General features: G+C 47.5%; 1 protein-coding gene across 9 annotated transcripts in view; it reads right to left on the bottom strand.

Annotated features, from left to right (window-relative positions):
* LOC147629104 (uncharacterized) overlaps positions 1 to 26,218 on the bottom strand; it is an 88,084-nt gene that overhangs the window by 7,704 nt on the left and 54,162 nt on the right. For 8 of the 9 annotated variants that reach the window (XM_086812351.1, XM_086812353.1, XM_086812352.1 and 5 more), the window contains exons 8-18: positions 15,342 to 15,537; positions 15,061 to 15,233; positions 14,799 to 14,973; positions 14,592 to 14,645; positions 14,302 to 14,481; positions 13,267 to 13,379; positions 4,529 to 4,711; positions 4,277 to 4,334; positions 397 to 456; positions 269 to 310; positions 32 to 174 (exon numbers count right to left, since the gene is read on the bottom strand). In XM_086812351.1, coding sequence (XP_086668477.1) covers positions 32 to 174; positions 269 to 310; positions 397 to 456; positions 4,277 to 4,334; positions 4,529 to 4,711; positions 13,267 to 13,379; positions 14,302 to 14,481; positions 14,592 to 14,645; positions 14,799 to 14,973; positions 15,061 to 15,233; positions 15,342 to 15,537 — 1,377 coding nt within the window. Of the gene's footprint in view, positions 1 to 31; positions 198 to 268; positions 311 to 396; positions 457 to 4,276; positions 4,335 to 4,528; positions 4,712 to 13,266; positions 13,380 to 14,301; positions 14,482 to 14,591; positions 14,646 to 14,798; positions 14,974 to 15,060; positions 15,234 to 15,341; positions 15,538 to 26,218 lie in introns of all 9 variants that reach the window. The other variant, XR_015267892.1, reaches the window with a different exon arrangement.

The raw sequence follows: 26,218 nt of genomic DNA, 5'->3' as shown, positions 1-26,218 counted from the left end.
CACTCCTCAAAAAGCACACTTGTCCATATACCTCTTTGCAGTCTGCAAGTTTGCAGGAGGCTCTTTTGCCGGGCTTGAACGAAATAAAAACGACCCCAAAAAACTGTTTGTTTTCCTCTCCGGTTCTCCATTTGCAGTTTCGATTTCCCTTCCAGAACGCAGCAGGAAACGAACCTTGTTTTGCAAAGCCATTACACCTATACAATTCAGTGCATACACAACATGCACATCACTCAACAAGCATAGTTTTAAAATAATGCATGCTTACCAGTTCTCCTGCAAGTTCATACATGGATTCTTCAAGTGTGGCCTACAAAACAAATCCGACAGATTAATTCCCTCCAAAACGGGACCAAACACAACAACAACTATTACCTTGACACATCACTTTCATACCTGAAGTAAGCGTAGAGCATTGTATTGACTGACTGGTGTGCCCTCCAGCTTCTCTATTACCTGCAGAAGCAATGCAAGGTGCATGAGAAATTCACTGCTAACTCAAACACCAGCCATGTCAAACTTCTTGTAAGATCCCTCTTCCTATTTAGTAAATTAACATGGGGTATTGTTTTCTATACTGCACAATTCTAGTGAGAGAATACAAACTTAAAAGAGAGAAGGTGTGCATTTGAATGAGAAAAACTTAAGAGCCTAAGAAAATAAAATCATATAGATAATTTAAGTTAATTGACCAAGCTGCTGGTGTACAAATTTATTGGGGCCTTCCCATGTGCACTGCACGTGCACCCCCAGCACATATTAGGGTTAGAAAGAGAAAAATGTCATTAGCAAATATTATGAAAAAAAATAAATGATCCAAGAAAAATAATCCCCATGCAAACAAAAATAAAGCATGTGCTTAGGTGTTAAAGTATTAGCCTTGGCACTTGTAAATGAGAGAGTGCACATTAATTAATCTAATGTTAAATGGGTACAGGTGCAAAGCCTAAGGTTGAATTTTGGAGCCAAAGAAATAAATTAAATAAGGAGATAAGCTTTGGAACTAATAGTAAACTCAACTCTCCGTGAGAGAGGTAGTTAATTGGTGTAAGGTCTAGATGCATGAGGAAGTGGTTAATTGCATGAAAAGTGATTGGTTGCATGAACATTAAAGTCTAGTTGCATTAGATTTTTGTGGAATACATGCATTAGTCATGTGAGGGTGTATTGTTAGTGTGTTAGCTTTTGTGAATGATACATTGGAAACTATTGCATTAGAATTGGGTATCAAACCAAAAGAGAGAGCATATAAAAAGACCCCCTTGCTCATTTGAAATACGCGCGTTTTTCTTGTGCATGGGAGGGTACTTTTCTACATAGAATACAATGCAATACTAGCTTTTGGGATACACAAGTGCATAACCTAGGTATAGAGTACTCATTTGGCATCAAAAGTAGTGTGACTGGGACTCGTGTTGCTCCTAGAAATCATCAAAACAACTTTTTGGCTTCTTGGAGGGAGGCGGCCTTCATCTCATCTACATCGGGCTCTATACCACCTATTTAACTCAATTAACAAAGGTAAAGTAACCCATCTAATTCAATTTATGCAATCTTTGTAAATTGCTAGTCATTTCTATGGGAATGAAAGCTTAGGATAAATTTAAATATAAGACCCTCATTTATTGCACGGTTCTCAAGAACAGAGTATGTTAAACGTCCTAAATTGACCATACAATCTTAATTTAAAATGGATGATACTCATGACATATAGATTTAAAATAAAAACATGGGCTAAAGGAGGTTTGGATCAACTCTATAAAGATAACTAATTAAATTATTGTTAAATCTTAATTAATTAAAGACATTAGTTTAGAGAGAGAGAAATTGGTCTATGTGTACTAGTGTGCACAAATTGAATATACTCAATGCTAGGCTGGGATAATCGACTAGACATTGGAGGATTAAAATCAATTTCAGGATAGACTTAAGGATATTAGAGATATCTTAATTGTAAAGACAGAAAGAGAGAATATCCAAGAAGCAATGTAGAGGAAGAAATTGCCTACATGTACTAGTTGTGCATGAGTAAATTATAACTAATATTAGGTTATAAATTCATAATCATTTTTGAAAGATTAAAGACCAAATTATAAAAGTTAGAATAGATTTTTAGGAGACGAAAAATACCTATATATTACAAAGACAAGATCTGGACATAGAGATAGAAAGTCTAAATAGGGATAGCATAAATAGTTGGAATAATTCTTTAGTCAAATTAGCCATAGAAAATGCAAAATGCCCCCTAGTAATTTTTCATTAAGAGTCTTAAATTCGCTCACTAGAGTAATTGCCCAAAAATGACTAAGACTTAGCTTTTGAAAAAAAGAGAAAGATTCTATGCAGGATTAGTGAAGAAAAAGCATTAGGTTAAGAGCAAGTTGAAATCGAGTCCTTGGATTATCAATTCTTGGATGATTGTTCAAAGAATCTCTAGAAAATAGTGAAAACATGACCAAACCCTAGAAAAGAAAACGGAATCCAACCGATTAGAGTTAACTCATCATAAGCGGAAAAGTTACAGAGAAGATCTCAAGAAAATTAAGGTCAGAACCTTAGGAAGGCTAGTCGAAATGCTAGTGATTTCTTAGGAGTGCATAGTTTTTGTCAATATATTGATATTGATTCTTACGATGTAAATTAACACAAGATTCAAATTCAAGTCCAACGATACCGCTTATCAAGTTAGAAAGTAGGGGTGCTTTACCCTAAAAAGAATGATGTACATGGACGCACACACATGCTAGTAAAGGCCTAAATGTGTCCTAGGATATTTAAGACTTAACCCTGATCCCAAATTAGTAAGAAGGAAGTTGAGATAAAATTATGGTTAATGGATAATTAAAGAAATGCTAAGAAACTTAAGGCAATTTTACGATGATCCTAGAAGAACTTCTAAGTATGACCAAAGGTCTAGACTAAAGACCATAGAAAATAAAGACTCTTTTACCCCTGAAATTCCAGATTTATAACCATAAGACCCTTAGAGATTGTAAGCATCAAGGTGAGGAATTTCAAATAAGAGAGACTGCATAGATGACCTTAGAAAGACCCCCGTTGTACTTGAAAACTCTACCTTAGAGTTGTGATGAATGACCCTTGGTTAAGGAGTTGTAATCTCCTAAGGAAAACTGGTGAAATTTCAAGAATGAAGCATAAAGGAGTTGTCATGAGAAGACCTCACTAGAATACATGCGGCTGGAGGAATTTGACTTGCTCGGACTATCGACTGGAGCTATGATGTCTTGTTGAGCTTGTGATGATTTACACTGCTTTGGAGATGTGTATGATGCATGTTGTCTGAATTCATGCCTTGAAACAACTATTTGAACACTATATTCATGTGATGCATATGTGTTATTTACATAGTTGCATACGACGTAAACGGCAATTGAAACGGATGATGTCTCCGCAACGAAAACGGCTTAAAACTAGGAAACGGCATGTCTTTAACATTATATAGCATATGTAAATAGAAATGATGAAAAAGGTTGAGAGAAATAGAGAAGAAACTTGGGATATATTATAAATTAATAAAGATAACAAGGAAAATTGGAAAAATCAAGAAAACTCAGGCCACATTAGGAAACACGGAAACAGAAACGGATGCCACTAGATGTAAACCTGCTTGTGAGAATTATGAGGGAAAAATACGTAGTGGAATCATTCACCTTTCCTTTCATAAGGATTGTTCCAGTCAAACTGAGGAGAGCTGACGGGATAGCCAAGCGTCAGGATACTGTGATATGAGGCCCTAAGTGAGTCACTACCCTTGGTTTGATTTCCGTTGCCAGATTATTGTGTGGTTAGAGGGGTAGGGATCTCACACTTCTTAATATGTAGATGCTTCGAATTTTGAAAAAACGTAGTTTTTCTCTTGCAAGTGTAAGAACTGAAATGCCAATGAGGTGATAGCTCAAGTGGTGAAGGTGTTTGCCTAGGACCAAGAAGTCATGGGTTCAAAACCCCCCTTGGTGCTTCCTCGGCAGCATCGCCTATGGGTGGTGAAAAATCAGTAACTATAGGAGGATCTTGGGCCAAAGGCCAGTCGGAAAAAAGTGTAAGAACTGAATCTTAAAAGATGCATTCTGTAAAAAGAAACAGAAACATGGGCCCGTCAAAACCTTAAACAACACTGATTGCAGCTGTATCTATGCAGCAAATAATGAAAATCAAAATGTGCAACAGCCCCTTCAACGCACACACAGCCCAAGTAAAAACTATACATGAACACAAGAAAGAATTGTATTTTTTGAAATGTCTTAGTTTCTGTTACCAAGATATAACCAGCGGCTGTCCGGTAGCAACGCCGCTTGAAGCATTCATCAAAAAGCCTGAACAAAAGGACGATAATGACTATTTCAATAAGCTGAGTAAGTTACAGCATGTACTAGTAATGTGCAGATATGATGACTAACACTTTACGAGCTAGGAAATATTAGATCTATGCTTGCACCTGCAGCAAATGTGAAGCGTGAAACATTTTCACAAGTTACAGGAAGCTTTGTGCAGGGGTAGAGTACCATACTCTGTGGACTTTCCAGCGGCAGCAAAAAGATCACTCCAGTGGCGTCCATCCGTTTTCCTTGCAACGCTTACCACAACATCCAGATACTCTGAAAAATTCCTGATCAAATCACATGCTTGCTGCAGTAACATGGAAGGATTCCATTTGATAGGGCTTGGCCAGTCTGCTTTACCAGAATTTTGACTGCAACTCCAAACTACATGCTTTAGAGTCAAAACTTCAAACTCACAAATATTGACAAATCCAGTCAGAGAGACATAGTTGCTAGGTGTTGCATGAGACATGTTTCAAAACGTTAAAGAAATTCTTTGTACCTTTAAAGGGGGTAAAAGTCCCAGAAAAATCCCCTTATTGGCCCAGAAACATCCTAAAATCCCTATAGCCTATAAATGCAAAAATTGCCTATCCTTGCAATTTTCCATCATGGAAAGCAAATATTTTGTGTTGTGAAATGATTCTTGATTTTTTATTCTCATTGAAGATTTGAACAGAGTAACAAAAAAGAGTCTACGGCCCAAACTTCTCTACACAGTGCCTCTGAGGTGGGTTTTTGCAAGAAGAAGAAGCTCTTGCATGCACTTGTTGATGATGGCACATGTGCAAAAGGAGAAGCAATGCACATTTATTTTTTGTACAGGGCAGGTTTCTATTTGATAGCAGTCCAAATATAATTTTTTTATTGCTGCTGAAAAAACAGTATGAAATGTATGCAACGGTTTTCAAAATGTTTCATAAGTTTTAAAAGGTAGTGTTTCATTGCAACTATGATCAGAAAGGTTGTGAATTCTTATCTTGCATAAAGAAGCTATAGCTCAGGTTCTAAGATCTGCTTTTCCTGCTTGGAAGGAATAATTGTAAAATCCCATGTGGTTTTCAGGTTGGACTTTACATTCTCTATCACATTATTCTGTGGATTTTTATCTGCAAAAGGATTGCTACTAGATTTTGACTGTATGGTGGAGATCTCTTTTGGCAAGGATTGTGCAGAATAATAAAAGTGTGTCTTCTTATAGAGCATCTGAAATCTATTGGCTTGAATAATTATCATCGCAATACGATCTCCTATATCAAGTTATGTGGAAAGCTCTTTTGGCAGTGGTATGTGACGCGATGAACACCTTAAAGGGAATCACAGAAAAGATCACACCACCCGTCATATAGGTGTTGGTTGCGGGGAGAGGCAGTGGTTCTCCAACAAACTAGAGGTAGTCAGATAGTAAGGGGTGAGACAAAAAATCTAGGGAGCTCGTGACATGGTTAGCAATACTCGAGCCTCATTAATTAATAAAACATGTAAGGTCTTTGAGCCTGGGCATCTGGCAAGCTGAGCACAATGTCTTACTTGAGTTTACTCAATGTCTTAGTTAAATTTACTCAGCCACACAGCAACACCAGATACTCAACCTGGCTCGCATTTGGACAGATACAAAACCTATACCTCCTCCCGTGAAGGCATAAACACTACTTGAATCCTCCATTTTGTGAATACGGAAAAAATGGCTTCTTCAAAACAGGGGCTCTCTATACAAAAGGTTTTCTCTTCGAGGTATGATTAGACTAAGATTCTCCAAAAGGTTAGACCTTTATTAAGTATTAAGCCTTGAAAAGGCCTAATAAAGGTTAGACCTTTATTAAGTATTAAGCCTTGAAACTCCCTTGGGCCTTGATCGCTCGCTGAAGCTCTCGCTCCCCCCCCCCCTGCTCGCACTGGCTGCTCGCTTTCCCCCCTCTCCCGCCATCGCGTCTGCTCCCCCCCCCCCTCCCCCCCACCTGCGCTCGCGTTTGCCCCCACTCCCCCGCCTGGCTGTCCTGCACGCCCCAGCGCTGCAGCGCCCGCCGCCCCCTGCTCCTTATCCTCTCCTTCACGCCCTCCCGTCTTTCTTCAGCGCCCCGCCCCCCCCTTTCGCCGCCTCGCCTTATCTTCCCCTCCGCCCCCTGTTTCGCGCTGTTTCCGCCTCCCCCTAGGGGTTTTTTGTCTTCGCCGCCTTACCTCTTTTTTTTCTGATTTCGCCGTCCCCTGGGGCCTTCCTTTTTTGTTTCTTTTTTGCCTTCTGCCTTCCCTCTCCGTCCTTTGTGTGCAGCTCGGCTCTTGCACGACTCTCTGCTTTCGCTCCGCCTTCGACTTAGCTTCAGACACTGATGGAGGCTCCTCCCGCCCCACCTCAGAGGGACTCTCCTGCAGCCCCCTCGCCTGCCCCCCTGAGGATACCCCCATCAGGCTTTCTCTTTCGCCAGAAGAGGAAGCGAGCCTCGCCGCAGAGGTGGAACGCCTCCAAGTGCACTCCACCATCTGCCGTATAGTCGGCACTCGCCCCAGCAGAGGGGAGATCCGGGATCTTCTCCAGGCCCGCCTTCTTGCAGATGTGGGCAAGATCCTGGACGTTCAGCTACTGGGCCGTGGTCACTACCAGATCGAGTTCGAGACCGCCCAGAGCGTGGCCAAGGTCCTAGCCATGAGTCCCCTAGACATCAGGGGTGCTCAGGCATTCTTCAGACCTTGGCAGCATGGCTTTGACCCAGCAGCGGCCGAGCACGGAGAGCGCCTTTTCCATGTTACAGTTTGCTTCCCTGGACTCCGCCGTGAGTACTTGCCGCTCCTTTCTAGGCTAGGAGCATTGCTGGGTTTGGTGCTAGAGACTGGCCCCACAGCAGCTTCAGTGGTGGCCAGAGCAGCTGGGCTACCTTCAGTTAGAGTTTTGGTTCCCGACATCTCCACCCTTCCGAAGGTCATTCAGCTACCTAGGATAGGGGGGGGATGGATTGATCAGAGAGTGGAGTTCTCGGGGCTCCCGACATCTCCACCCTTCCAAAGGTCATTCAGCTACCTAGGATAGGGGGGGGATGGATTGATCAGAGAGTGGAGTTCTCGGGGCTCCCGAACCAGTGCTTTATTTGCAGGCAGGTTGGCCATCTGGCCAAGGCCTGTCCTCGCAGGAGACCCCGACCCTCACGGCAGCAAGCAGGCCCCTGATGGCCCGCCCATAGATGCGGCTCGGCAGGCAGCCTCCGGGACACCTGCTCAGGCCACAGAGACCTCAGAGTGGCAGCCTGGACAGGGGCGCCGTCGAGGGAGACAGCCACAGCAGCACGCCCAGAGACCGATGCAGCAGCAGCCACACAGTCTCAGCATCACTGGGTTCCCGTGAGGAACAACTTTGCTCCCCTACAGGAGGAGACCCCTGAGACGACTGAGGACCAGGAGATGCCAGCACCCCCTCCTTCACCCCCCCCACCCCCATCCCCCCCTACCGCCTCAATTCCTCCTTCGCCACCTCCCGTCCCCGCTCCGATTTCGGCAGCGGCTCCTTCTCCACCCCCCTCGCCCCCCCCTCCTCCCCCCCCCGCCCGCCTCAGCTCCCCAGGAGGCCCTAGCAATCCCCTGGCGTTCACCTGCAGTCCGAAGGGCTCTGAGCACCGATCTTGATCGAGTACCGCAGAGGAGACTTACCATGCCGATTCGGGCTTCACGGATATCATCTATTCGCAGTCGGTTGAGTCACCTCGGCACTAGACAGCGCTCGGAGGCTTTTGATTACTCCTTCACATGGCTTTTTGGAGCAGAGGGTCCCCATGAGCCAGCACCCATCCGAGTTCATGTAGTGATACCTCCGGCCCGCGGGGAGGAGGCACTTGATTCAGCGGTTGCCTTCTCGTTCCCTCTCTGTGGCCCATGCGACCGGGAGTGGACTCTAGAGCTCGCTCTTAGCACTTTGAAGACTCAGGCAGTTGAGTTTTCCCACCATGTGAGCGATCTGGAGGTGACAGATGTGATAGGCCGACTATGGGAGTTGGCTCATTTTTTCTTGGATCCCGGGAGTGTGGATGCCTCAGGGATTCGTCATTTGGTCGTTCGCATAGTGGCAGACTTAGCACGCGACCCTGGATATGTATACATACACGAGATTGCTCTGTCTGAGCGGGAGGCAGTCGCCATGGGACACAACCACTGGCGCCTGATCCGTGATTCTTGCAGCACACCGGGTGGGCAGATTCGCAGCCGCTCGGATGGGGACTATTCTCCATCCAAGCCGCTGGCGAAGGCCCGCCGTACGGCTGAGACAGCATCCACCTTAGCAGGTCATCCATGAGGATCATCTCATGGAATAATGTACAGGGCCTTGGCGGAGCACATTATATACGCTATCGTGGTTGCTTGAAGCAGGAGCTGCAGAGATGCCTGGTTGGTGGCAGTATTGATATTTTGATGATGCAGGAGCACCACTTGGGTGAGAGCAGGATCCGGAGATATGGTTCGGTGATGCCTGGTAGATGGGACACCTTTTGGTCTGCAGGGTTTGGCCCTTTGGGTGGACAGGGAGGAGTATGCATGGTCATTGCAGATGTATGGCGGCAGGCCATTGTGGATCGAGGGATCATTGTGCCTGGTAGAGCACAGTATGTCATTCTGAGGATGCATGATGAGCTCTTGGGCGTGCTCAACGTCTATGCGCCCAACCATCCTATTGCCAGAGCAGAGTTTTGGACCCAGGTTATGGATGCATTGCCAGAGGCCGCACATTGGTGTGTCGGGGGAGACTTCAACATGCTTGAGGACCCGGCTGATAGGGTGGGAGGCAGTCATGTTACAGTGCACGGCACGGAGCTAGCAGCTTGGGAGCGATTTTGCATGTCGCTGAGGATCACTGATGCATGGCAGCATGGGGCCTTCTCCCGCTCTCACGACAGTCTTAGTTTCTCTTGGTCGGATCGCCGGCAGGGAGGGACTAATCTATCACGGATTGATCGCTTTTATGTGGGCGACTGGTTAGGGGAGCGAGGGGGCTCTGTTGGCATTCTCGCTGGCACCTCATTTTATGACCATGTGCCAGTTATTTTGACACTTGAGGAGAGGACACGGGAGCCCAACCTGCAGTTGAGGATCCCAGAGAGGGTACTTACAGATCCTAGTCTCGCTGAGGACATTGAAAGGATCTGGTATGACAGTCAGTGCTCTGACCAGGATGCAGCAGGCCAGTGTGCCCAGGGAGTCATCGAGCTTAGCTCTTTTCTGCACGCTGCAGCTTTGACACGGCTGAGAGAGACTCGCAAGCGGGAGGATCGGCTGAGACGCAGCCTTGCTTCGCTTCAGCGCCTTCAGGAGCAGCAGCCTGCATGTGAGTGGGTGGCGTCCCAGCTGAGCCAAGCACGCCAGGAGGTTAGAGAGGCAGAGGAGCAGAGACATGAGTTTTACTATCGTCGCCAGGCCTCTCAGTGGACGCAGCTTGGTGATAGAGTGACTGGGGAGTTTTTTGAGATCACTGGACCCCGCCATGCTAGAGCAAGAGTCCGTTAGCTTGGGAGGCCGGACGGATCAGTAGCTACTGAGCCCGGGGAGATCAGAGCCATTGCCACTGGGTTCTATAGAGACCTGCTTTCAGCGGAGCCAGCCACCACTGAGGCTCGGGATGCTTGCAGACAGACTGTGTGGGCCCATGTGCAGAGGAGGGTCACAGATCGTATGCGTACAGTTCTGGGTGAGCCTCTTTCAGAGGTTGAGCTTGCTGAGGCCTTGAGGGTCCTGCCACGCCATAGTTGCCCAGGGGAGGACGGATTGACGCCTGCCTTTTTTATGCGCTATTGGGACATTTTGGGGCCAGGCCTCCGCAGGGGCTTTCAGTATGTTTTGGACACTGGGGTGATGCCACAGAGCTTTTCAGAGAGCTTGATCTTTCTTATCCCCAAGGGGGAGGGAGTATCAGATGATACTCGACATTGGAGACCTATTACGATCCTCAACACTGTCTACAAGGTCTTAGCAAAGGCCTTGAGTTTGAGGATCCAGCCCTTCCTAGGGGAGTTGATTCATGCTACCCAGACAGGATTCGTCAAGGAGCGTAGTATCCTTGACAACATTTTCACCTTCCGGGAGGCGACGGCCCGAGCTAGATTTCTTGGTGAGGACTTGGTCGTGATGCTTCTCGATTTTGAGAAGGCATACGATAGAGTCGATTGGGGTTTCTTAGAGGGCACTATGCTTCGCCTGGGCTTTGAGCCAGGTTGGATTAGAGGGGTGGCGGCTCTATATTCCACAGCTCGTAGCCAGGTGTTGATTGCAGGAGGACGGGGGCCGAGTTTTGAGCTGACCAGATCAGTCCGACAGGGGTGTCCTCTCGCCCCGTTTCTATTTCTCTTCTTTGCTGAGGCTATGAGCATGTATTTGACGGCAGAGGAGGTTGGTTTGAGAGGACTCCAGCTCCCAGTCCGGGGGGAGGACCTGCTCGATGCTGAGTTTGCTGACGACACGGGCTTATTTTGGCATGGCCAGGAGGCCAATCTTCTTCGGGCAGAGCAGTCGCTCCAGGTTTTTAGTGCAGCTTCGGGAGCATTGATCAATTGGCGCAAGACAGTGGCCTTTTGGATCAGTAGCGCTCCCACTCCGGCATGGAGCCCAGACCCCGGTTTTAGATGGATTCCTCCTGGCACAGCAGTGCGATATTTGGGATGCCAGATTGGACTAGATTTGTCACCTGAGCAGCAGATTGCCCCGCTTCTTATGAGCATTCGGAAGAAGCTTTTGTATTGGAGTACAGCTCGGCTATCCTTGGCTGGGAGGGTGGTGGTGGCAAATCAGGTGCTTTTAGCGACCATGTGGTACATTACGTCTTGCTGGATCTTCTCGAGCTCTTGCATCAGCTAGGTACAGAGGCTGATCAGGAACTTTCTTTGGTTCGGGCGGGACGGTCAGCCAGCTCGGGCAAAGGTTGCTTGGGCAATTATTACACTTCCGCTGGCCCAAGGAGGCTTGGGCATTATAGATCCAGTCGATCACAGTAGAGCTTTATTGGGGAAGCTTATTGTTCGGGGGCTGCTTCCAGGCGTTGAGCCTTGGAAAGAGCTTCTTTTGCAGCGGCTGCAGGCTCGGGCTCCCCCAGCAGGGGGCACTTGGGCACCACAGATTCGCTGGATCTTCATAGAGATGAGGAGGACAGGCCTCAGTAGAGGATGGGAGGACAGATTTGCTTTGAGCATCCTGAGAGCTTGGGAGCTGCTGAGACCGGGGCTCTCTCAGAGACCTCCTTCTTGTGTTGAGGAGCGGGCCAGACAGCCGCTCATCTGGAGCCCAGCGGTTCGCACAAAGCAGGGTCATATGCTGGGTTCTCGACCTCGTCTAGCCTGGGAACCTTTGGCGGCAAGCCCAGCACGTAGCTTTGGAGACTGGCACGCGTTTTGCAGTCTCCCAGAGGAGATCCAGGCGGAGAGGCTGAGTCACTTCAGAGGGGGGTTGATTATGAGGAATGACATTCAGGAGGCACTCCCAGAGGAGTGGTTCACGCCTCTCGAGCTTGTGGCCCCACGGTGGATGGAAGCCTTTACACAGTTGGAGATCCTGATTGCTGTCAGAGCTTGCACTGAGGATGGCAGATGCCTCTACTATGAGATTCAGGATGAGGGCAGACTTCAGAGAGTGGAGGTGGAGTCGCCTTTGGTTGCAGAGTGCATCTTTCAGAGGATACGGGTAGTGGCCGCCGCTTCTCGGAAGTGGCATATTGACCCAGACCCTGCAGATGTGCTCCCGGATTGGCGCATATGGGCATATGCAGCGCGCCCCTTGGCCCGGCTACAGTGGGACCCTGGCGAGTACGAGTGGCATGATCCTTATGCATCCCTTGAGGCCACAGAGATCACCTTTTTCCAGTATACTGTTAGGCTGGGGCGGCATATTTTGACGGCGAGGAGGATGGTCTCTCCAGCTGCAGCGGGGCACTGGCGGCTACAGGGACTCTCACAGGAGTTCCTGGAGGATTTTTGGGCCCAGCTCTGGGGTAGTCGACAAGCCCGCAGGATCTCGACTTTCCAGTGGCTGGTCGCCCACAGGGGCTCAGCAGTTGGCACCTGGCTTGTATACAGCGGTCTTCCGACGGCCTGCGTCCGATGCGGCCACCCTATGGAGACACAGAGACATTGCCTTTGGGATTGCCCTCAGGCGCAGCAGATTTGGCTGCGGATGTTGCGTAGTTTGGTCCCCCTCTCTCCAGAGGGTATGTATACGTGGGGTGCCGCTGCTTGGTCGACTTTGTCAGGGCTTGCTATGGGCTATGAGACGGAGCAGGACAGCCAGGCCATCAGATTCATTAGGGGCCAGCCTCGCCTCGTTCCTTCACCGGATTTCTCGTCCGCTAGCTCGACACAAGAGAGGGATCTACGATGGGAGCTCCTCAGCAGCCTCACCATCTGGTTCACCTGGAGGGCCCGGTGTTTTAGGGCCTTTGAGGGGAGACTGGAGCCACCAGCAGAGACTGTACGGGGGATTTGGCAAGAGTTGATCCACGCCCTGCGAGGACAGTATGACCGTATCCGAGGCGACTCGGATGAGGCGATCTTGCGGCGCCAGGCCTTTCACACCACCTAGCACAGCGGCCCCTTCTATACCCTACACGCGGGGTCCCCCCGTTGGCATTACAGGCCACCTGTTTGGCTTTTCCCCCCTCCTATTGTATGATTTAGCCCCTCAGTTCTTTGTATTGATGCTTGTACCTTTCAGCACCTAGGGAGAGTCTCCCGGGCTGCCTTGCTTTGTTCACTGCTCTGTTTTTCTTGTGAGCAGGAGAGGATCTTTTGTAGCCCTACGGGCGTTTTTATATAACTAATGAAAGGATCTTTTCTCGAAAAAAAAAAAGTATTAAGCCTTGAAAAGGCCTACCATAGCCTCGGCTAGTACTAAACTTGTATTCACAGACACAAATCCAATCAAACATTGCTCAAACAGAAGAAGACATTGTGTAAAATCGAGAGTGTACCTGGAGACTACAGCATCAAACACCGTGAAAAGCAACCATTCTAGGCAATGTGAAAAATGAGGCCTTCCCGCAGATAACCTTGCAAGTTGCAAAGCATCATCCATTTTTCCCCGCTGTCCAATACACAAAACAAAGCAAAAATAAACTCAGTCTGTCCAGCAGGGGAGAAGCAATCACTTGACTCAAGGTTACCGCCTGTATGGTGCATGCATTTGAATTTTGTCTCCTTACATGCAAGTGAGTGCATGCATAGACACACGCAGACACCCACACACATGGTGTCTGCACGCACATATGGTCTTGCCCTATGGACTACATGCATTTCAGTAGGTCTCCTAAGAGAATAAAATACCATGTCCTGCTTCCTCTCTTGATGTGCACCCTACATGGCTAATGGTTGCACTGTTTGACTATGATGATAAAATACCCTCCCCTCCTCCCTTGATTTTAGTAATCATAAACTTCTCTCTCTTTTAATCCACCCTAGATTAGCAAATTCTGAGTCAAATTCTAAGTCATATGCCTATGTACCTCCACAAATGATTATTAAGCTTGATAACAAAGGAGTAAAATACATATTTGTCGGTAACAGTCATGAAAGTAAGGGTCAAATACATATTTGTGAGTAACAATCATGAAGTAAGGGTTTTAGGCTCTTTAGATGGGGTAAAGCCGGCATCTCTTAAAAATAAGCCGAAGATGAGCAAGATGCTTCTTCCACTTCAAGTGCACGCGCGAAGGTCTTTTGATGTGCACACTACGCAACTAATGTATTCCCTGTCTGACAATTTGAAAATTGGACTACATTCAGATGTTTTGTAATGAACTACATAGCTTAGACCCCTTAACTTCTCTTCGTAATAACTGAAATTTATTTCAAACAAGAACGAAGTTGGGACCCTAGGGCATACATTGGTTGTCTCCAGTTACATGCATATGGCACAGGAGGATAAAATTAGGACTATAGAGGTTGTAGGCAAAATCATTCAACACCCATCAAATTGAAATGATATGTTTTCAAAGATAGAATTGAACCTGAAGAAGATGGCGAAGAAGACAGTGTAAGATAGTCTGAGCTTGTGGCAAAGGCTCAAAGCAGGGCATATCCACACCTGCTGAAAAGGATAGTCTTTGTGAAACTCCAACCACCACACCAGAGTAAGGCAGTAGTCCCAACGGATACACTTCCCGGTCGAACTCCAGCTCTGGATCCAACTGGAAACAGATCCAATTCTAAAAACTCTTGAAACCAAGTAAAAGGATTTGTTTGAAGGTATATAGAAAGCATAGATCAAATTCTTCTAACACAAAAATGTAAGTAGGACCTGCAAGAAGTCTTGTAATTGGTATGGATCTGCCCCAGACGAGGGATACCAGGCCTGCACAGCCCACATTATATGCTCAGATCTGGAAAACACAACTGAGATGATGTCTACTCAAGCTGATAAGACATGACAAGAGAACACTTCATGTCATGTCAGTCCCTTTCCAATAAGGGTCCATGCTGCACACCAAGCTTATAAAGACCTTGCCTGCATTCCATGATGTCCGTACGCCAACCAAGACACCTCCTCTATCAAGTTGGCTTCCCCGTCTGGTTGCTTATAGGTTACCCAAAAATGCTCAACATCTCCGGTTAGTTTACGTTCACTGCCCTCATCCAGGTCCAGCAAAGACAGTTCTCCATTTATTCTCAAGATAAGACACCTGCAATCAGATAGATGTTATAAACCTTGACCTACATAATAACACTACTTAAACCTTATCAAACTAAAGCAGCAACAGATTGGAGACCTCGAAGGCTGTTTTGGAAGAGAGTCTACAAAAGATCCCTGAACATCATCAGGGACAGAGATGTCGATATCAGATGAAAGCTTTCCATCTAGCACAATACGGTGAGGTAAAAAGCGCATAGCCACAGGTTGCTTCTTGGCAGTCATGATTGAAAGCTCCCTTGCTGTAACAAGCTGTTCCTTGTCTCATTATATGGTTTTTTAACGCAAAAAGAAAAAACAGCCTGGCCTATCCATGAATACTGTTGTACAGTAAGACCCTTATTGAGATATTAATCATACCTGCAGAGTTGGAGTCTTTGTTGGGTTGAGTTTGCCAGATAGTCTAGCTTGAAATACATGAACATCAAACGGAGGGTATGTAACCAAAATATAATCTTGCCAAATATCCATCACAATAGGTTTATCAAGCAGAAGTTTTCGACACAGCAGAGAGCTTTCATCAAGGTGGTAACGTGGATAAAAGCACAGCTCATACCTGCAAAGTGAAGGAGTGCAGCAAACTACCTTAGCCATACAAAAAGATAATGAATGACCTTATACACCAAACAAATGCCATCAGCCACAAAATGATAAAAAATTGCACTGGTAGTATGAATGGACCCATAAAAGTTTACATTTTATATTTCAAGCATCAGCCGTGTGGTATCAGACAAAGCATGCAACACCAAACAGTAAAATGCACATACTCAGCTCCCACATTATAAAACTAAGCCTGTTAGAATCCTGCAGCAATGCAGACAACTCTTCTTCAACAATGACAAGGCAAAGAACTATGTAGTATGCACTCATCTCCCAAGTGTGGTTAATGAAAGGCAGGAAGAATGGATTTGCCTTCATGCACAAGATGCAAAGTTTGAAAGAACATTTGGAGCAAGGCAGTTCCTTGCCACATTAAAATGGAGAAAACAAGATCCCAATACACTCAGAGAGCAGTACATGGATTAAAAAACTGCTGGATAGTGTAGGCCACCTCCTCACGAGCTGAGACAGCTAATGCACAAGCCAGCCAGCAGCAATTGTGGAAGGAAAATGCAGCCACTACCAATCACATTCCAAGTTAAGTATGCACAACCTTTTGAAAGAACAAAAGGAGGAGTACAAGGTGTACAATGCCGTACTGTGATGGAGGGACTCTACAAGATAGACGCAATGGTAGCGTACAACACAGATGCAATCGCCAGGGCAACTCCTACTGTGCACACTTCCAAGGGCATATGTTTCAAAAAACATCAGAGCCCATGCGAGGAGAGAACCACCATCTCGTCCCCCCTCCCTCTCCTTCTCCACAGAACCCACAGATAACATTTGCACTCATGGTTAGGAGGCCAAACCAGGCTTTTGTCTAAACTGGACCCTCAGCCCCCTTTTGTCTCAGCTATCCTTGGAAATTCCTATATTCACATGACATCCGAACTTCCGCTGGCACAAAGATGATTGCAGTGGAGTTCGTGCTCTTGGCCTCCTGCACAACAGCAACCCACCAATTGTGGTGAGCTTCTTCATTGATCATTTCTTCTAACAGTGGCTTCCTATGCACATATTGACGCTAGTTAAAACATGGGCACAAGACGATGACCAACTTTTGATTATGTACACAAGGGCCACTTCCATCATATCTGGATTCAATTTGTTAACTAATTCAGCAGCAACGGAGTAAATTCTTTCTTTTCCAGCCAAATATAATTCTATAAGTACAGAAAAGAAACATCCGTGCACTGGCAGACTACAACCCTCTCATGAGGCAAACACCTAAAGTAGGTCCACAGACCATGAGCCCACAATGGATGTGCATGCAAGCGCAAAGGAGTGGTGTGACGGAAGGTGGAGGAGGGAGTTCCATAACAACAAGGGACCAAAAGTGATACAATGGTACCATCATGGATATACTGAGCCATTGAAATGTCACATGCACTCTGCACTATAGTGCATGGTGACAAGATGGCTCATCATCATCAGTGCAACATTGTCCAGTAGTATTAGCACCCTTTAGGATGATATTTGCCGTACACCGTGACCCCATTGTAATCCTCAGTCCAGGATATGTCGGGCACGAGCTACATAGGTCATTCCTCAGCCATAGTGAGTCAGTCAGTCAGTCAAGTCCCTTAACCCACTTGAAGAGATTCATTCATGCATGTAGGGTCAATAGAAGCCTTAGGGTTTGCATTAGAAAGCACTCTACATATTGCATATCATTCATCCATTGCATATAGACCATCCCAGAAGCCTTGAAATAGCATCTAGTATTTTTAGGATATTTGTTAGCATTTATCTGGCATTTTTTCCATAGTTTCCAGCATTTAATACCATTTATCATCTTGGACAAGTCGTGCAGCAAATTAGCTACAACCGACCAGCCCTAGCACTCATATAAATAGGCTTGCTTTGCACCCTCCACTCATTCATATCATAATTCAGCAATCAAGCATCAAGCGTTGGAGCCTTCAGCCTAAGGAGCATCAACGATTGAATATTCAGCATCTAGAGCACTTCAGCCCTCAGCATTTTCAGCCAGCGTTTCATCCTTCGGCAACTAGGAGCATCAACGCATGTGCAATCAGCATCCATCATCAAAATGCATCAGCATACAGCATTCAGCCTTCAGAATACCTTGCGTTTTCTGCATAGGAGTAGTTTTCAGCATACATATCTTCATCGTTTTGCTACAACACTTTGGTGAAGGTAAAACTCGGCATTCATTCACAGCCTAGAAACAATCCCAATCAGCCCATACCTCAGCCTCAGATTTGCAACCTTCCCTCATTCCATTGGGAAGAGTGCATAAGCTCGAGATTGGTCATCATTGGTGCTTCTACAGCCGTATACAGTTCAGCCCGACTCTTGGTCCTCCGAGATCTTGCGTTTGGCTTATCGTCAATCCAAAGATAGTCTCTTCAAAGTAATAAAGCAAATACAATTCTGGTAACGGGATAGGGGGGCCTTCAGTGGATAATTCGGGACCCCATATGGTGTACAATTTCTCTCTCTCTAAATCTCTTAATGTTTGAAGTCATAAAAGTGGATTGCTAAACTCGCGAAACTCAGGATACAAAAGGCAGTGTGAGACTTGTGTGACAGGATCCTTAATTATGAATACTTCCGCTGCATGTTACATTGGTATCAGATTCATCTTGTCCACACACACCGCATCCTAGCGTGAGGGCATCCTTGGATGGTCAGATTGCGATCCGGCACAACCACCGACTTCAGCATCATGTCTACAGAGGAGAGTACACATCAGTCGGAAGACGTCTCCCCCGAAGGAGACCTTACTCTTCCGACTACCGCAAATACCATAGCTCTACTCAAAGCTCAAACCATCTTCTTATACAGCATCTCCAACTTTTGGAGGCGACAGCAACACGACCTCCTCCTCCTCCAGCAACCCCCGACTACATCTCCCTCTTCTTTCAGATGGAACAACAAAGAAGAGAAGACGAGGTTCGACAAAGAGAAGAAAAAGTTGAAGCTGAAGCAAGAAAGCAACAAGAAAAAGCAGATAGACGAGACTATGAGGAAGCCCAACGCAAGATCAAAGAAGATCGGCGTCAGGTTGAACTCGCCGCTCGGGAGCACCAACGAGAGCTTGATCGAGAACGTATGTTACTCGAGCACCAAAGGGAAAAGGAGGCCATGCATCTGAGATATTAGCACCTATCTTCAGTTCCCCAGCCATAGGTGCCACCAGCCAGTAGCCCGCGACATCGACTACCGTCATTCGAACTCAACCAAATTTTAGTAAGTATGATGGTAAGTGTGATCATTTAGCAGTTAATCAATTCATTCATCAATTTACTGCTCATTTTCCTTTAGCTAGGATTACAGACCCGCAGGATAGAGTCCACGTAGCGGCTCCCCACCTTACGGGTGAGGCAGTCACTTGGTGGCAGCATTAGTCTGGTCTTCATACATACCAGACCACAGATGTCACAGCTTTTAGCTGGGATACATTTGTCCATGACCTAAAGACCAGATTTCTCCCGTCCCAGTACATGACCAGCCTGGCCGATGAGTTCTATGGAGGCAAGCCCAAGCAATCATCACAGTCTAGTACCAAACCCCAACAGCAGCAATCTGTTGCGCAGCCAGGGAAAGGTAATGCAAAGCAAAGGAAAGGTAATGCCCTTGGTTAAGCCCTGTTCACACGTAGCACTACCATAAGTGAGCATATGCCTACATGTGAACAGGGTTTAACCAAGGGTACTTTTTCCCATGTGGTTTTCCTCCTTGGATATAAAGTGTGAAAGGACACTCTATCCATATAACTTTTGTACTTCTATATTATATGGATGTGACTCACATGCAAGGGTTGACTTGCATTTTGTGATCACCACACATTTTGTGTTTAGCTCCCTCTCTCTCTCTTCTGTGTGAGCTTTTTCTCCCTGCACCTAAACCTAATCTGCAAGAAGCATTGCTGTGTGTGAGTGTGGGAGTCCCCCAACAATTGGTACCAGGGCTAGGCTGCCCCCTCTGCCCGTGCAGTTTCTGGCGCCGGATTCCTTCAAAAACCCTATGTTTTTCCATCGCCTACATCTGTCTGTCGGCGCTGTGGAAATCCGCCGCTGCGACCCGTCCGTCGACCTATTCCATCCTTGCAGTCCATTCGGCAATCTCTGTCGCAGCTTCGCCGCCCGTCAGCTGTCTTGCCGCCCGATATAGCCTCCCAAAGGAGCGGAGCTAGTGGGGAGAGCACCGCCGCCGCCCAACGGCGGCGCTCGCAGCACGTGAGGCGTCCAGAGTGCGAGTCCGCCCCTCTCCGTCTCAACGGTCCCTGCTCCAGCCTGCTTCTCACGCCGTCGCCTCCGGCCTACTTCTCCCGCTGTCGCCATTTCTGTCCACCTCACTAGCGCCCAACTGTGCCCTTTGGGTCCCATCACCCACCGCCGACTGAGCCTGGACACCCGCCTTAGCGCCGACTGAGCCTGGCCGCCTACGACCTTCAGCCCTGCTTCAAAATCCCGCCACCTCCACACCTGCAGTCTCGCCTTCTGCACCTAGTCATCTCAAGCGGGTCACGTCATCTCACTTTTGTAGGTATTTTTATTTCCAAAAAAAAAAAAAGAAAGGATGCAGACATTCTGGTGCAAGTTCAGAGAATTTTGGGGGTTTGGCAAGATTCCCCTTTGCATGGAAAATTGCAGGAAGCACCATATGTAGACTTCTCAATTTGATGCAAAATTGCCAAAAAATTGAACATGCTGCTTTGGTTGAAATTTGGGGGTTTTTCAAATTAAATTCAAAATCAGCAAATTAAGCCTCTTCTAGTTGCAAAAATTTGGGGCTTTTGTGAAAATTGGACAATTGACTGCACATAGAAGCAATTGCAGTGCATAAAAATTTGGGCTTTTTAGTTTGGAGCATGTAATTGGGGATTTTAGCTGTGATTTGTCGCATATGTATACACATTGTGTGTAATTGGACAATTTGGTGCAGGTTTATACTTGCTTCAGGTTGCAGACAAAAATTTGCACAGGACATTTGGTTGCCTGGCAATGCACATTGGTGCTTGGTTTGATGCCTCCAGGTGTATTTTGTCGACATGGCTCAAAATGCTACAGATGTATTTGGTGTGCTCACCAAGGAGGACAAGTTGGATGGATCAAACTCATAGTCAGAGGGGACAGAGGGGACGGAGGCTTGGAACGCCGGGACAGCGCAGGGACGGGGACAGACGGGGACGGATGGACGTCCCCCACTGGACGTTTCTCACAGGGGACGGCTGTCGGGGACGGCGCTGTGCGGGGATGGCAGAGAGCCGTTGCGCCTGCCGTTGCTGCCGTTTTTGGCCGTTGCGCTTGCCTGCCCGTTTCTAGCCGTTTATGGCTGTTGGGCCTTGGCTCTTTGAGGCTTGGCCCTCTCTCTCTCTCTCTTGCCCTTGAGGCTTTCCTCTCTCTCTCTCTTGCCTATCTATATAAGAACAAGCCTCTACAAGGCTACAAGCACACACAAGTTCACAACTCTCAAGGCTCAAGCTTTCAAGGCTCAAGCTTCTTGAATCTTCTCTCTTCCAACTTCCAAGTTCCAAGCTCTAGGGCCTAGGCTCTCACCTCTCCCTCAAGCCTCTTGAGTCTTGACTCTTCCAACTTCCAAGCCTCTAGGCTCTCTCTCTCTCTCTCTCTCTCTCTCTCTCTCTCTCTCTCTCTCTCATTCCTCAAGGCTCAAGAGTCAAGCCATCTTCAACCATGGCATCCTCCTCGCGTGCCAGGGCTTCTCGTAGAAGGACAACGGGATGGACATGGTGGGAGGAGGTTAACTACACCACATCCGTTCATGGAGGCGGTTCTCGGCCATGGGTATGCAAGCTTTGCCCGTACCGGCGAACGGGTGGCGCCGACAAAGTGCGAGCCCACCTCTTGCATGAGAGTGGGCATGAGGTGAGGTTTTGCACGAATGTCACGCCCGAGAAGAGATGGGAACTTCTCGACAAGCTTAGCGTCTACGAAGCGGTCGAAGCCACAAGGACACCACGAGTGGCCGTGGATCCCGCAACGATGGGGAGAGGAACTCAAGCCTCTACAATGGAGTCATGTGGTGGATCGGGATCATGCACACCATCACCTTCACCATCAAGTCGGAACGTTACTCCATCCACGACACCGGCACCCTCCATCTCCACGGCCTCTCAATCATTACGTGGCCCACGGCGACAATCTACACTTGGGGAGAATTGGAACCCCAAGTTGAAGGAGGAGGTGGATATGGCGGTGGCCCGCTTCTTCTTCCACGACCACATTGCCTTTCAAGCGGCTAGGTAAGTGCAGTCGATCATTGCCAATTCATCATTCATGTTTTCATCATCCTAGTCCCCTTCTCATTAGTAAATTACTTTCTTGAATAGGTCGGAATACTTCAAGGTCATGGTTAAGAAGATTGGGGAGTATGGCTCAACCTATACGCCCCCCTCATCCGAGAGCTTGCGCACTACATTGCTCGACAAGGAGAAGCGCATTGTAGAGCAAGCGGCCGACAACACAAAGCGGCAATGGGAGAGGAACGGAGTCTCCCTCATTGTGGATGGATGGAGTGACACCCGCAAGAGGAGTATTCACGGCATGGTTGCATATTCCCGCGGAGAGATGTACTTCATCTCATCTCATGATGCATCCGGCACTGGGAAGAGCGCGGATGTGCTTGCGGCGGAGTGGGCTACCACCATGGAGATCGTTGGCCCCGAGCATGTAGTGGGCTTTGTTGCAGATGGGGAGCCTTCCAATAGGGCGGCAGGAGCTATTCTCCAAAGTATGTATGGACATGTCACGGTGTCCTTTTGTATGGCTCATTGCCTAAACAACCTCCTCAAGGACATCGGGGCATTACCATGGATCAGCCCGCTCATTGAGGAGGCCAACACCATGGTCTCCTTTGTCCTCAACCACCAAAGACTTCGGCATGAGTTCAACAAGAGGTCTTGTCTCTCTCTCCTCAAATATTCCGACACCCGGTTTGCCTACAACTTTCTCATGTTGGGCCGGTTGAAGGATTGTAGCGGTGCTTTGAGGGGGCTTTTCCTTAGCGACGAGTTTGTCGCCATGCAAGAGTCCCATACAAACACTGGCCATGAGTGTAGGCTACGGGCGGATGACGCCTCTTGGTGGGAGCGTGTGAAGACCACAGATGCTATGGTGAGGCCCATAGTCCACCTATTGAGGATTGTAGACGCTATGCAACCATGCATAGGCAAGGTCTACGAGGCCATGGATCGCATGATAGAGAAGTTGAAAGACTTCGTGCTGCCTGACGAAGACAGATACGAGGAGATCCATGCCTTGTGTCTAGGAAGGTGGAATTCCTACTACTCTCCATTGCATGCAGCAGCTTATGTGGTCGACCCAGAATTCCAAGGCAACAAGCAGGAGAGCGACCGGGAGGTGAGCGCTGAATGGAGGATCATCTTGGATCGTCTTGTGCCCGATGCATCGGTTAGGCGCAAGATCAGGGACCAGCTTTCGATGTACAGGTCATTTCATGGCTCCTATGGCTGTCATGATGCACAGGTTGACCGCTCCAAAGTTGGTTCTGCTCTATGGTGGGAGGACTTTGGTTCAAATGGACCGAAGCTGCAGCAGCTTGCCATCCGCATACTTAGCCAGGCCGTCAGCTCCTCTTGCTTGGAGCAACTTTGGAGTACCTACAGCCACATTGCCTCTAGGAAGAGGAACCGACTCAGGGTAGAGCGTGCCAATGACCTTGTCTTCGTCAGTGCGAACTTGCGAATGCTTTGCAAGAGCGTGACCAAGAAGGCAGATTCCTTCACCGAGTGGGAGATGAGTCAACAAGAAGAGCAACAAGAGGATGAGGTGCAGGAGCAGCATGCCAGTGAGGATGAGACTGAGGATGAGCTTGATGCTTCTTTGGCACAAGCTACCCATGACCATGAGGCGAGCACTTCACGTGGATGATCATTCATGGATCATGATTCATGGGCCTTACTACTTAGCTCTAGCCTCTAGCCTCTAGTCTTCAGCACTTTTTTGTCATTGACTCATTTGAGTCCGTCCATGTATTTTGCCTCCTTAAGGCTTAGTCCTGACTCCTGAGTCATGACTCATTTTGTATCTACTTAATTATTAATATGACTCAAAAGCTTACCATTTTAGTGTAAATTTGTGCTCATTTTGATATACTTCCAAAGTAGAATAAGTGTAGAGTAGAAAAATTTTTAAAAAAAAGTATTTTTTGAGTGCCGTTCCCTCCCCCGTCCCCGTTCCCTACTTATGGCCGTCCCCCGTCCCGTCCCCGTCCCCCGTCCCTTGTGACTATGATCAAACTACTCCCTCTGGAGTTTTATGATCCGTAATTTGCTAGTAGCCAAAGGGCTTTGGGGCATCGTGTGTGGTGATGACATGCGCCCACTTACCATACAGCCAACAACACCTCAAAGGGGAGGTGCTCAAAGAACTCCTGAGGTAGAACATGCTCCCACACAAGAGCAGAAGAGATAGGACTCTAGGGATGCACAGGCCATGTCCTTGATAGCCCTTTCGGTGAAAAGGTCTATCATTCCACACATTCAGTCTTGCAAGACATCAAAGCTTGCATGGGACACATTGGAAGCAATGCATCAAGTACGCAACGAGGCAAGAGTTGCTTACTTGGAGAGACAATTGGATCTTCTTTCTATGGATGAGGGTGACTCCATGTCAGATCATCTCACCAAAGTGAAAGATTTACAAGAACAATTGCTCAACATTGATGAGGTTACCCCTCACCCCGCCTTGAGTCGTGCAGCGTGTGGACTACAGCTTCTTCAGATTCCTACCAGCGGATGCAGGAGAATTGTAGAGACTTCGGCCCCTCTCCAAGTCTGTGTCATCTTTCACCGATCCAGACCAGCCACTCCTAAAGAGTGGTGCAGTGATCTTCCCCTTCCCACTGAGTGTAGCAGCACAGCGAGAGTGGAGTCTCCTCCATTATTCATGGACAGGTGATAGAGCTCTCTCATCACCTGGGGGACTTGCAGCTCACCGACATTGTCACTCACTTTTGGTCCTTGGCACGCATGAAGCTTGGAGGATCAAGCCACGGGGACTAGGATGGTGAGCTCGAGAGCTCTAGTTTGGAGGTGATCCTCGTCATCTACCTTCATAAATTGTTAGCAATCCCCTTCCCCCCCCCTCCTACAGATACCTCATATTGTGATAGTTGGAGCCCAGCATATGCATACAGTCAGGCCAAAGTGGAGTGGGCCCACATGGAGCACAGGATTGGGGAACACCTCAGACATCTGCACACCAGGACAAGCTGTGACTACTCGCCGTCCAAACCCTCACCCAAGTCTCACCAGGTGGAGGGCAGCTCAGACGAATCTCACCCCACTAGACCCCTTTGATGCAGATGGTCTCTTGGAACATTCACGGATTGGGCAACCCGCACTGTCACAAACCCCTATATTCTAGGGACATGCGGATGCGTGTCAGGCCTAGAAACATGCGGATGCATGTATGTATTATACCTGGGCATGTGTATGGATCATATGAGTGGATGCATATGAGTCCAAGGACATGGCAGGACATTTGTGGAGTGTCAGGCCTAGAAACGTGCGGATGCATGTATGTATTATACCTGGGCATGTGTATGGATCATATGAGTGGATGCATATGAGTCCAAGGACATGGCAGAACATTTGTGGACTTTCGGGCGGTGCCCGTGTGGATTCCGGCCATGCACACATGGTGTGTTATGATGGCAGGCAGAATATTTTCAAGTACAAGAATGATGATAGGTGGTTCTCCAAGTTTACATGTGCACAATGCATAAATGATGCATGCCATAACTTTATTTTACTTTGTGTGACATTGTCTTGCTGCCTGGACAATGCTTCTTATTTTGGCTTGTGAAGTCCGAGGGACCGGGGACGCCCGGGCACCTTGTGGACACGTGTGTGCACTCCTGTTTGGGCCTAAAACTGTGGGCTTATGGGTTTTGCAGGTGGTAAGTGCGTCCACACTCAATTTACAGCTTATTTCATTTACTACTAAGGTTTATTGGTTTGCAAGTCCACACTCATTAATAAGTGGCCGGACAACTTATAATGCGTTCGCATTTGGTTGGACCAAAATTAATGAAGTCCGGACAACTTATGGCCATTTCCCATTTGGTTGGACCTAAACTTATACAAACAGGACAAATGGAGCACTATGTGCTGGACACCTACCTGGACACCTTATGGGGACACATGTCAGCCAGTATGTGTACCCACCAAGCCCCTTAGGTGGCACTGGAAAAAGGCGCCTCCCTCAAGAGGCCTTTTGGGCTGTTTTATGCATCACTCAACACATTGGAGAGCTGGTTGGAGCTTTGGGAGTTGCTACAGGGCTGGTTGCTTGCTTCCCGGACTCACACAAGCTTGGATAACAATCCCCACACTCTTCTAAAGGGCTGGTTGGTAAATTTCAAACCTGTAATTTCTGGTTATTGCGAGTTTTGGGCTGGTTACAGGTGTCCAAAGTCAACTTGGACAGTACAGGACAGCTCTAGGGACCTCCACAGGGCTGTAGGACCCTTTACAGGTGGAATTCTCGCGATAGAAAGTTGCTGTTTTGGACTGGTTATTGCACAAAACAGGCCGGACAGCAATGGAATATGTGAGCATGGATGTGTCTCAAGGTTTCCTGATATAACAGGTGCTTAGGGCAAGCATTGGGGACACTTGC

The sequence above is a fragment of the Cibotium barometz genome, chromosome 18 (assembly GCF_041138505.1).
Source record: "Cibotium barometz isolate CiBa-2024 chromosome 18, ASM4113850v1, whole genome shotgun sequence".
NCBI lineage: Eukaryota > Viridiplantae > Streptophyta > Polypodiopsida > Cyatheales > Cibotiaceae > Cibotium > Cibotium barometz.
This window is presented reverse-complemented; position numbering and strand designations above follow the sequence as displayed.